Genomic DNA, 13,231 nt, shown 5'->3' on the forward strand with positions numbered 1-13,231 from the left:
CCATTGGCCCTTAAAAAGCTGAGAAATTCCCAACTTCTGCAGCGAGCAACTCAGCTAAATCAGCGCCAGCGGACCCACAATTTAGTTAGGCAACGCTTTACATCACCCATTTAAAGTCAATAGAAAGCGTTGACGATGACACCCCGTGTGAATGGGGCGTAAAAAATGCTGGGTTCCACACATCCCCTTCATGTCGTCTCAACACAATTCGATTAAGCTAACTTAATGTTGTTGTTTTTTTGTTTTTTTTTACAATTTTAAGTTAATTGAACATAAAACATTTAAGTAGTTCCTCCCAAAACGCAACAATTGTGTTGTTTTAGCTCATTTTAAATATGTAATTTGTACAAGCAGCTAAAATATCAGTGAGGTCTTTGTGTGCTTAACATTTTGAACATATGACTAAATTTTAAACCCCAGGTATCAAGAATTAACGTAATAATCTTAACACTAGTGACATGGTTCATTACTGCTCTGTGATTGTACACCTTTAAAACACATCATACGCTTAACATTTTGAATATATGATGAACTTTAGAATCACAGATATGAAGAATTAACGTATTAATCTCAACAATGCTGACATGCTTTCAAGCTACAGTGCATTCTGGGAGCATCATACAAAACACATCATTAATATCACCATTGTTGAGATTCATACACTGATTAAAGTGTTTCAGATCTTCGTTGTGTTTTCAAAGGACTCCTGGGTCTCATTCTGTAGACAACGGTGTAAAAATCAGTTCCCGGAGGGCCATATCCCTGCAGAGTTCAGTTCTAACCTGGCTGTAACACCACTTACCTGTAGGTTTCAAACAAGCCTGAAGGACTTAATTAGTTTGATCAGGTGTCTTTAAATAAGGCTGAAATTGTGCAAGGCTTTGGTCCTCCAGGACTGGAGTTTGACACCTGTGCCATAAGACCATACACTTAAAAAAATATCTGTTAATTAACAGTTCCTCTATTGTGTGATTTACAAGTGTTTTCCATTTACTTAGGTTTGTGAATTACATTATGGGGTGTTGATCTCTCCTTTGTTGACTTTTGATGTTGACAATTCAACTCTACAGTTAAACAAAATGACTTTTATTGGCATTTTTTCACATCATGAGGAAATCATTGATGCTTGTACAGTCGTAGTTTGGAACTTGCAAGCCAAGCCAGACGGCTTAGAAACTCCCAATCATTTTTAAACATAACAAAAAATGTAGACGCTGTCAACTTGAACGAGCCAATCTTGTCAATCCATGTGAAGCGGACCAATCAGAAAGATAACCTTGCTCAACAGCAAGCACTGTCTCATGCATGACAGGGTTATCAGAGATGATAGTTTACAACAGACTAGGCTTTATGGTTTATAATTCACACACACAGGGGATTATAGGTATCCTGGATTTCCTGTCTTGAGTCTGTATTTGTAGCAAACATTCATGGCTTGTACCAATAATAAACTTTTATAGGAAAAACAAAAGAGAAAAAGAAAGAAGGGCTCCAAATTTGAAAACAATGCCATGCTCTGTCCATGGGTTTTTGTGTGGAATTTTTATGCGGTAGCTTTAATAGGAATTCACCAGGTCATATAATTCTGCCGTATGTCACAGCATCCAAATAATTTTCACATTAACTACATATGATCTTCTATCTGTGTCTGTGACCTAAGTCACAGTGTGTGTTAAAGGGATAGTTCACCCCCCATAATTAAAAATCTGCCCTCACTTCTCACCCTCGACTTGCTCCAAATCAGTTTGGAGTTCTGTAGAACAGAAAAAAAGAATGTTAGAAAACTGGAACCAAGAACTTCCATAGCATTTGTTTTTCCTACTATGGATTTTAATTCTCATAGTTTTCCAACATTCTTCAAAATATCTTCTTTTGGAAAAAAAAACTGAACAGTCCAGGGTGAGTACTGTAAATGATGGAAAAACAGAATTTTTTTTGGGGTGAAAAAAAAAAAAAAATATATATATATATAATTCCATTTTTAGAGTGACTTAATAATAATAATAGTTCTAGGTTCACTGTAGTTAAGGTTGCATGCACTTACCATACTTAGTTAAGGTGGAAAGTCTTTTACATCAAGTGAAGTGAACTCTGCACCCTTGTTATGTCGCCGCGGTAGTAATGATGGATGATAATGATAGATACTGAAGGGAATGAGTGTGTCTGAAGATGTAAAAAGAGCATCTGGTGGAACATCTGCTCAGTCAGACTTGGTGCATCTCTGAAGATTCAACGGAAAGAGGAGTAATTAGCAGATGAAATAAATGAAAGATGCGTGTGTGAGGACGTTACTTAAAAATAAAATAACAAACATGCATGATTTTACAGCGGTGTCATTCATATCAGTGTTTCTAAACCACACTATTATTATTGTGGTGAAATGTTGTACTTGTTTAAACTCCAGTGTCAATCTAGTTGCAGCTAATGCCTGCCTAGCTTTCTATGCAAAAGCTGCAAAAATTAAATTATTTTGTATATAAGACTGCACGGTGGCGCAGTGGGTAGCACAATTGCCTCACAGCAAGAAGGTCTCTGGTTCGAGCCTTGGCTAGGTCAGTAGGCGTTTCTGTGTGGAGTTTCTTGCGTGGGTTTTCTCCATGTGCTCCAGTTTCCCTCACAAGTCCAAAGACGTGGTATAGGTCAATTGGGTAGGTTAAATTGTCCGTAGTGTATGTTTGTGAATGAGTGTGTATGAATGTTTCCCAGTGACGGTTCATTCCGCTGTGGCGACCCCAGATTAATAAAGGGCCGAAAATGAATGAATGAATTTTGCAAATAATTATTTTCTAGGGAATCAGAACTGTTGTAATTTAGTCTATATCTCATGTTGGTCCAAACTTGTGTAAAGCACCACCCCACCCCTTACAGTTTAGTTAATCTGCACTTATAGCAGGAGACCAATCAGTTTTAAAAACACCCAGTTTTATGAATAACAGTGCCCTACAAGGTGCCCCATTAATACTGTAACTATGTTAATTTAACATTGGCAATGTCATTTTATAATTGTTATTTTGATTATTTTGTGTTTCTTCATTTATTTGCCCACCCTTTTTGAACTATCAGGGATGTCTTTGGAAGTTTGTTCCCACCACTGAATAAAATAATAAAAAAATGTTATTGTGACTTTTAATTTCAGAAATGTGACATTATAACCATTGTTATTATTTGTGAATTTTACATTGATGATGGCGGGGGGGGGGATGTTTTTTTCAGCTTAGTCCCATCATAAATCAGGGGTCGCCACAGGGGAATGAACCGCCAACTTATCCAGCGTATGTTTTACGCAACATAAGCCCTTCCAGCTGCAACCCATCACTACAGACAATTTAGCTTACTCAACCCACGCAAACACAGGGAGAGCAAGCAAACTCCACAGAGAAATGCCAACTGACCCGGCTGAGGCTCGAACCAGCGACCTTCTTGCTGGGGGTGTCCGCTATTCTGACTTTATAACTCAGAATTTTAACTTGAGAAGTAACAATAAATTTTATTTTAATTCTAGGGCAGGAATAGGCTTCCATAGACAGCTGTACATCTGCTTGTAAGTATTTTCAATCAGAAAAAAAAATCATCTGGTTAAGAAAATGTGGTTTTTCATTTTGGACTTGAGGTAAAGTTGGTTTTATATTTGAACATTCGTTCATTTTAACAGTCCCTATATTGTTTACCACGCTAATTTAAATGGTCTGAAATCTCATGCACGTATGACTTCAAAACAACATTAGCACTATTTAATTGACTGTGAACGATGTTGTATTTTGCATTGTTTGGGCATTGGTTGCTAATATCATTTTCCTATTTATAATTTGTAAATGATACATTATTATTACAATGCAAACAATATTATTAAGGAGAATGTCCAAATGTGTGAATATAAAACCAAATGTACCCCTATCATTTTGGACAGAGGTAAAGTTAGTTTTATATTCGCATATTTGCACTTTCCCCTTAATAATAACATTTTAGAAACGTATTCTTTGAAAATTCTAAATTGGTAAATCATATTAGTAGCCAATAATTATCAAAGTACAGCATTGTTTACAGTCAATTAGATAGTGTTAATGTTGTTTAGAAGTCATACTTGCATGGTAATTCCGATGGAATATTCAAAGTAACATGGTAAACAAAATAGAGACTTCTAAATAAACAAATGTGTGAATATAAAACCAAATTTACCTCTATTCATTTTGGAAATAAAACAGGATTCGGTTGATTTGAATGAGGACTTTAAACGTGTATAAATGAGGACATGCTGGTGTACATCTGTTCTTAAGGCCATTAGTGTGTTTCAGAAAAAAAAAACTACAGATGTTTAAAAAAAGCTATTAGGTTTTGAGGCAGGTATATTCTTGAAAGCTAGCTTTAAATAAAAAAACCGTAGGCTTATCACTGTCCTTTCACTAAGAAGCAAAATATTAAAATCAATAAATGTTCAAAATGTACTTACACCGACCAGATTAACTGCAATGCGTCTGTCAGTTTTAAGAATTTGTCCATCGTGATTTTTTCTTCCTTTCACAAGCAGTCATGTTTGTGTGGAGATGAATTCTGGGCCACTGCCCCCTGCTGGAAAACATTGAACGTTTGATAACAATAACATCACTTAAATTATTGGTGTTACTTTTTGCTCCTTTGATGTAAATACTTTACATTTTAATGTCATCACTAATAAAAAATTAATATGTTTGTTAATTTTTTCTTTAGAAAAATAAAATACTCAGTTATTTACGTATTTTGTTTTTCTTCACAGGTTTTTGAAGGACCGTTTTTATTCAGGAAAAAATGCTCGGACACTCCCCTCTGCTGGTGAAGACATATATCGTACAAGTCTCCCGATTACCATATATAATGTCAAAATTTGTTTTTTAAACAAGCAAAAATAATCTGCCAATGGGGTAAGCACAATAATCATATTTCAAATCGATAACACGATTATTTTGCTTACCTATTGGCAGATTATTTCACTTGTTTTAAGTAAACCCTATTTAATTTTACTTATATCTGAAAACAAGACAATACCCCACTGAAAAAAACAGCTTAAACCAGCCTTGGCTGGTTGGCTGGTTTAGCTGGTTAACCAGGCTGGCTTTAGTTTTGGTCACTTCCAGGCTGGTTTCCAGCCATTTCCAGCCTGGTCTTAGCTGGTCAGGCTGGGAGATGACCAGCTTGACCAGCCTAGCCAGGCTGGGAGTCCAGCCAAAACCAGCTATGTCCAGCTTAAATCAGGTTTTGGCAGGTCATTTTTTAGCCTGACCAGCTAAGACCAGGCTAGAAATGGAAGGAAACCAGCTTGGAAGTGGACAAAACCCCTCTAAAACCAGGCTGGTCGACCAGCTAAAACCAGCCAACCAGCTTAGGCTGGTTTAAGCTGTTTTTTTTCAGCAGGGTATCTTTTGTTTATAGAAAATGCACATTGATTTAAAAATGAGTAGATATGTCTTTTTTTTTTTGCAATGTAATATATGGCCAGGGGCGTAGCAGATATTTTAAAAGTGGGGGGACAGCTTTATAAGATCCAAAAGTTTACATATGGGGTGGCCGGGTATAGTTGAAACACAGGGAAAGTTGTAACACTACCAATTCCACTAATTAGGGATAAGACGTAATAGAGTTTATAGAAAAATAATGGACACCTGAGGTGTAACGGCCTTGCATCATTTTTCTAATAATACAGCGGCCCATCATCAATTATTCCTTACAAAAAAATACTTTGATCTGTTATTTTACAGGTTTTTTTTCCAGCAGCCAGGGTGGTGGGAAAAAAACGTAAAATAATGACCGTTTAATTACAGACTTTTACTATAAAATAACAGACTTTATTATAAGAAATTTCCTTAAATGTACATTTCCGTATTTTACTGTCTTGTTATTTTATGGTAAATGTCTGTAAATTACCAGCCGTTATTTTACGTAAATTTTTCCAGCACCCTAGCTGCCAGAAAAAAAAAAACTTAAAATAACATTTCTTTGAAAATAGTAAATACTGCTAGAATGATATGATTTTATTTATCCTAAAAATATACAATAGGCAAATGTAAAAAAAAAAACAACAACAACATTTATGTGATGTTTTATTTGTAACAATCATTTTCTTTCCACTAGCAAAAGCTTCTGTCCAGTTTTTTCAGGGCTCCAGTGCAGACCGGTGGCTTGATTCCCTTCAAGAGAAGTACACAAGGTTCTTAGTTAAGTCCTGTTGGTAAGCATCTGCAGGATTCCAGTAATTAAATAAGGAATAGAAATAGAAAAGGCACCCAAACATACTTTGTACAAGCTGCACACAAGATTAAAGAGAGTGGACATAGCCTTATCTTCCAATTCACTAGTGTATTTCTGAGGAAGAAAATGCAATTATGTGTCAAACTCTTAATTCAGTAATATTACCCAGCAGGCACACAACATCAATAATATTAGGTTAGATTTAGGTTATGATGTCAGGTGACCAAAATTTAATGTTTTACCAGTGTCTTTTTACGTTCAATAATGGTGTCAAATTACGTTGATATTTGGTTGATTTTAGGTTGTGTTAGAAAGTGACCAAAATCCAACGTCTGATAGATATCATAGTGCTGATGTCCACACTACGTTAAGGTGTAACATGATTAGACGTTGATATTTGGTTGACTTTAAGTTGGACATTGACGTCGGCCTGACGTTGGGTTTTGACGTCAACCTGATTCTCATTTCCAAACAAAATCCAAAGTTCTCGTGACGTTGGGGTAAATTGGGGTGCAACGTCAGTATGACATCATGTTGACGTCCTGTGCCTGCAGGGCAGTGTCTTTCATTTCAACTTGACAGACAATATCATGCAAATACTCAGCTTTGAGAAGAGCTCACCCCATTGATGGTGATCCAGGGCACATGAGTATGTGCAGGTTTGAGCGCTTGCGTCTTTACTGCATTTTGGTGCATTAAACTATGGCCAAGCTCTCCTCTTGTACAGGATTCTATGGTCTCCCATTTTATGAATGGCGCGTACAGCTGCAAACACTGGCAAAGAAAATCAAAGACTCACAGTGGTTTACTGCCATTAACAGAATACAGTAGAGTAATGTTAGCTCAGAGATGCTTACAGGTTTAGCTGATTGTGTTACATCTGCAGATGACTCCATGCAGTGAATGACAGGGAATGCAGCATGATTGGCTTCATATAAAACACATGCCTATGGAAAAAGAGAAGGAAATATTGAGTAGGTAGGTGCAAGTAAACTAGAGAAACCTTTATAGATTAAAACAACGGGGGAAAAAAAATCTAGCAAGCTGCCGTCACGATCACCAGTGATCTAGCATTTGCAGATTGCTGGAGAACTACAAATCTGCCACTTTAATGAACTATAGATCTCATCATGCACTTCACTCACACACCTGGCCCAGATTCCCCTTAATTGCAAACACACACAGCTGAAGCTGTCCAAGACACACATCGTTGCTGAGTCTTGTAAGCTGTAAGTGAGCAATTCAAAGCTTTTTCTTGGCTGCGTCCGAAACCGCATACTTCCATACTATGTAGTACGCTAAAATCAGTATGCGAGCCGAGTAGTATGTCCGAATTCATAGAATACGAAAATCAGTATGCGAAAAGTACCCGGATGACTTACTACTTCCGGCGAGATTCTAGAGTGTGCATCCCATGCACGCTGCGCTATCCCATAATGCCCCGCGAACGAATTCATGAATGGGAGTAAAGCGACGCAATTGACGCAGGTAGGTCACGTGACCATGACAAAATGGCGGATGTAGTACGTCCGAATTCCACTCATACTTTTCACGTTCATACTGTAGAGAACGTACTTTGCTAACAGCCGAGTAGTATGTTTAAATTCAAATGCACCACCTACTGAGTAGTAGGTGGTTTCGGACGCAGCCCTTGTCCTTGCCTATCATGTTTTTGACCTTTGCGTTGAGGAAACGCTACTTAATTCTGTATATTCAATTTACCTTTTTCCCCTAGCTTGAGAAAATGTTTGAATATGCTTGCCACAAGCTAGATAAAATGCATCTGTGTAAGCTCTCAAACTCACCTCAACCATGTTAGCGTAGCACTCTGGTTCTCCGTGTTGACATGAGAATGAATTCTCTTCAGGAACTTCCTGAACAAGTTTATTGAAAAATATTTATAAGAGGTAAATAATTATAAACTAATTCAAGTAACATTTCCTCCATTACATCATGAATAAAACTAAAATGTACCTTAGCATTGCCGAAGGGTACCAGGTTGACTTTCATTATATCTTTGAGTAAAGTCCAGGTTGGGAAGAGCTGTTCAGTGAGGAATGATCTGCAGCCTGAACATAGACTCTCATAATACAGAGAGATTTCCACAGGAGGAACTACTGGGTCTAACCGGCTTGCATTCAGCTCCATGCATTGTTTCTGCACCTGCATTGTCAAAAATATTCAACACATCAGATACATGATTTAAAATAATAATAATCATAAAAATCACTGCTTGTTTTGGCAACTACAGCAAGCATGCAAAGTTTTTTTTTTTTTTTTTTACAAAAAACATCGAACATCTTAGGGCGAGGCAGTGGTGCAGTAGGTAGTGCTGTCGCCTCACAGCAAGAAGGTCGCTGGTTCGAACCTCGGCTCAGTTGGCATTTCTGTGTGGAGTTTGCATGTTCTCCCTGCCTTTGCATGGGTTTCCTCCGGGTGCTCCGGTTTCCCAAAAACATGCGGTACAGGTGAATTGGGTAGGCTAAATTGTCCGTAGTGTGTGAATGTGTGTGGATGTTTCCCAGAGATGGGTTGCGGCTGGAAGGGCAGCTGCTGCTTAAAAACTTGCTGGATAAGTTGGCAGTTCATTCCACTGTGGTGACCCCGGATTAATAAAGGGACTAAGCCGACAAGAAAATGAATGAATGAATGGATCAAACATCTTCATAAGGCTCCATACACACGAACACTGGCATTTTCAAACCTTCACTTTTTTCTATGTGGTTTCGCTTTTTGTCCACACCAAAACGGATTATTGGGTTACTGATACCGCAACTTTCTAAAAACTCCAAGGTGAGACACAGGGTGCAGTGTGGTTATGTGGACACTACAATCAGAGTTTTCGCCTCATGATATTAGCGTGATTGATGTTTTCTCCTTTCTGATCGGCCAACACCGCTGGGTTCACACCAAATGCAGAAGATGTAAATAAGGCAAATTTTAAAATGTTCGCGGACACATTACGGATTGCTCAACATTGTGGTTGTAATCTGCCTCTGTTCCCACATTTGCATTGATTTGTGTGCAATTTACTCGCAAAAATACTTAAATGCCCATTTGGTATGTACCCAGCATAAAAGTGTAATTATCTCCGCCTGTTGGTTTGGTGTGCCCTTAACATGCTTCACAGTGCGTTTTCATGTGGACAGGTATATATATATATATATATATATATATATATATATATATATATATATATATATATATATATATATATATATATATATATATATATTTAAACAAAAGCAGGGAAAACTGTTAATAAAAATACTCGTATACGTGTGGACATGGCCTAAGACTAACCCCTTGGCGCTGTTTGAGTTAGTTTGAAGATGTATTTAGAGTTGAAGTGAAAATTATAAGCCCCCCTTTGAATTTTTTTTCTTTTTTAAATATTTCCCCAATGATATATAACAAATTTTCACAGTATGTCTGATAATATTTTTTCTACTGGAAAAAAAACTATTTGTTTTATTTCGACTAGATTAAAAAAAGTTTAACATTTTTTAAACACCATTTCAAGGACAAAATTATTAGCCCCTTTAGGCAATTTTTTTTGATAGTCTACAGAACAAACCATTGTTATACAATAACTTGCCTAATTACCCTAATAACCTGCCTAGTTAACCTAATCAACCTAGTTAAGCCTTTGAATGTCACTTTAAGCTGTATAGAAGAGTCATGAAAATAATCTAGTCAAACATTATTTACAGTCATCATGGTAAAGATAAAATAAAACAGTTATTAAAACTATTATGTTTATAAATGTGTTGAAAAAAATCTCTCCGTTAAACAGAAATTGGAGAAAAAAATAAACAGGGGGGCTAATAATTCTGACTTCAACTGTATGTGCTTTTAGAAGCTTCAAAATAAAAGCCACAATCCAACACCATTTTCCAACACGAAAGAGCCAGGATGAACTAAAGGGTGAGTAAATTATAGGTTAATTGTATTTTTTAGGTTAACTATTAGTTTAAGAATTACTTTTAAAAAATTGTGATGAACAGAAGGGTGGGTGGGGGATTAGCCTTAATTAATTGTACCCACAAATTTGGGTCACATCTTGAATAGTAGCTCATTAGGAGCAGTCACATTCAGGCAAAAATAACAAGGATCTGCTATAAATGGCAAATATTAAACCCCCACATTTTTAGCCAATTATTTAGGATTAACTTTTGAACCATTTGCACAGAGCATGCTATGGACATTCGGCTGTCAACATGAGGAGCCTCATCAAACCCATGATGCAAAGCCTGGGATATCTCGTGGCCTAAAATCTAATTGGAAGTTGTTTGTGTTCTAAAGCATGACACCAATTTGCCAGCACAAAGAAGCCTTTGAAAAAAGATGCTTAATATAGGTTCGTTAGAAGACCGGTGTATCATGTTCACCATTTCATAAATGTATATTCTAAATGGTCAGTAAAATCCTGCAAACTAGCCATATTAATGCATAATTTAAGTGACAATATGTTAATAATTCTGTATTTTAAATAACCTAAAATGTTTTAAACATAATCTGCCATACCTCTAAAAGCATCTTTAAAATTTCAGCTAATATTAACTCGCCAAAAAACATTACAAGCATGATATAGATCTGCAAAAATATAGCTTATGTATAGTTAGTTAATTATAATAATAACAATTTTATAATGATAATAACAATTACAACAATAAAAATCAACCCATTAAACAGACTTACCTCACATTCTATGGCAATTTCCAGAGACCTGCACCATTGGGATGGAGGGTATCCACATGAAGGCTTTGGGTGAGATTTACACTGTATTTTATGAACTCCAAGAAATAATACATGAAACACAAAAAGCACTAGAGTGTTCATGATGTGGGTATTGCGAGAGTCTCTGATCCTTCTATGCGCAGTATGGCTTGCATGCGCTCTCGTCTTATTATAATAACCTTAGGGCTCCAATCAGATGTGAGGAGCTGCAGCTGAACAGAAACATCACCCACTAGCTGTGTTCAAAACCACTCACTCATTCACTAATCCCTGTTTAGTATAGCCCATGACAGTTGTACCATCTCCGTTTTCTGTTTGGCTTTACAAGTATTGTGTACAGTATATAAAGTATTGTATCACATTAATTTTAAAGGCAAGAGAACAAAAACACCTACTTGTCGTGCTTTTTATTTACTCTTAAACAATAAGTATAAAATAATAGTGTTCATTTTATTTGCTTATAAAATATAAATATAGCATCACATTCCTTAAAAATAATTATCAACATTAACTACACAAGTGAAGTGAATGAATGTTGCTTTCTCCATTGTTGCTTGCTGCCCATTGCATTTGTTCTTTAGGATTCTCAGAAATGGTTTAATAGGATTACATGGCATATGTACATTTAAAGTCAGAGTGTATTGTAGGTAAAACAACATAGGCATAGTCTAAAAACATAGCCTTACATACATTTCTGAAGATTGCGAATTATGTAGCTATTAGCGAATGCTTTGTGGTGGTATGATGTCATTCCTTTTTGCGCTTACCAGCTGACCGCTTATGCCGAGTTCAGACTGCATGATTTTAGCCCCGATTTTGACTTGCCGACAGGTTTTGAGAAATCACAGACAAATGCCTAAAATCAAAGGCAAATCGGTGCTTGCGCATGTGAGCAACAATCACATCGTATGAACTATCCCTACTAAAAAATCCAGCTTAAACCAGCCTACTATCTAGGCTGGTAGTCCAGGCTGGCTTTAGAGGGGTTTTAGCCATTTCCAGCCTGGTCTTAGCTGGTCAGGCTGAAAGATGACTAGCTAAAACCAGCTTGACCAGCCTAGCCAGGCTGGGAGCCCAGCCAAATCCAGCTATGTCCAGCTTAAACCAGGCTGGTCAAGCTAGTTTTAGCTGGATTTAGCTGGTTATTTACCAGCCTGACCAGCTAAGACCAGAAATGGCTGGAAACCAGCCTGGAAATGGCCAAAACCCCTCCTAAACCAGGCTGGTCAACCAGCTAAAACCAGCCTAGGCTGGTTTAAGCTCGATGTTTCAGCAGGGATCAAAGACACGATCTGAGAGATTCGCCGATGAGTCGCCGATGCCTGTGGGATATTTGGCATGCTAAATATCTAGAGCTGGCGGCGATACAAATCATGCCGTGTGAAATGAGTTTTGACTGAAAATAACATCGGCGATCGCCTACAGACAATGAGAGAGCAGCGGGAGGTTGAGGGTGAAGTTAAAATCGCTCATTTTCTGTTTATTTAGACCCAAGTAATGGAGGAAAAACTAGTGGAGGTCTGACAGGAGGACCCGTGTCTGTTTAACGTTTCATACAGAAAGTTAAAAAAGATGTTGAGGAGAAATATCTAATTTCCTTTAAAACCAGGTGAGCAAAGATGTACATTTTCTACCCCATTAAAGGCTTCATTCTTGTTATGTAGTTAAGAACAAAAGATATTCTATGTGTTTTTGGCAGTGAGACCTAGTTTGGATGAAGTTGTCAGCGACTCTTCCTATTGTAAAGTCATGCAATGTGAAAGCCCCTGTCGCCCATCCATCTTGTAGTGTAAACAAAGCAGCGAAATAGTCATGCAGTGTGAAAACATCTGTGACATGACTACTTTGAAAATCATGCAGTCTGAACTCGGCATTACCTTCACATGGACGCTGTTACCAGTTTGTCCAGTTAGCTCGCCATGTATGTCAGTGGACTTAAGTTGCAGAGAGGACCTGACCACAATGACGGGGTTCGATTCCGGCAAAGAATGGTTCTAAGAATTTCACTTTTGCCATTTCCTGCCTCAAAATGAGTGAGTTTGAACCACTTGTACTTTAAGAAAGTGTTCAGAAAAAAACAAAACCCCAGCGAAGAAAATCGACACAGAGGAACATAAATACCTACTGCCAACTAGCATTTCGGAAGTGTTATTGCAGAAAAACAGAAACAGTATGAATGTACAGCTACACGCATTGCATGCACTGTGGGTCACGCCGATCACTTGACACAAAAGTACAAACCAGGCATAAGTCTCCAAACTTCACTCTAAAA

The 13,231-nt window shown here is 37.4% G+C and overlaps 1 protein-coding gene and 1 long non-coding RNA gene across 2 annotated transcripts; both read right to left on the bottom strand.

The window, feature by feature from the left end:
- Positions 1 to 251: 251 nt before the first annotated feature.
- On the bottom strand, positions 252 to 4,500 carry LOC141376532 (uncharacterized). The gene is made up of 3 exons (XR_012386981.1): positions 4,448 to 4,500; positions 2,045 to 2,221; positions 252 to 1,753 (listed from the first exon to the last, which is right to left on the bottom strand). It is a non-coding gene; the product is annotated as an uncharacterized lncRNA (long non-coding RNA).
- A 1,554-nt stretch (positions 4,501 to 6,054) lies between these two features.
- Positions 6,055 to 11,105, bottom strand: ifi30b (IFI30 lysosomal thiol reductase b). The gene is made up of 7 exons (XM_688852.9): positions 10,921 to 11,105; positions 8,194 to 8,382; positions 8,025 to 8,093; positions 7,077 to 7,166; positions 6,841 to 6,993; positions 6,265 to 6,333; positions 6,055 to 6,158 (listed from the first exon to the last, which is right to left on the bottom strand). The coding sequence occupies exons 1-7, from the start codon at positions 11,059 to 11,061 to the stop codon at positions 6,099 to 6,101; spliced, it is 771 nt and encodes a 256-aa protein (XP_693944.3). The 5' UTR covers positions 11,062 to 11,105; the 3' UTR covers positions 6,055 to 6,098.
- Between the last annotated feature and the right edge of the window lie 2,126 nt (positions 11,106 to 13,231).

This window comes from Danio rerio, chromosome 11, assembly GCF_049306965.1.
Source record: "Danio rerio strain Tuebingen ecotype United States chromosome 11, GRCz12tu, whole genome shotgun sequence".
Lineage (NCBI taxonomy): Eukaryota > Metazoa > Chordata > Actinopteri > Cypriniformes > Danionidae > Danio > Danio rerio.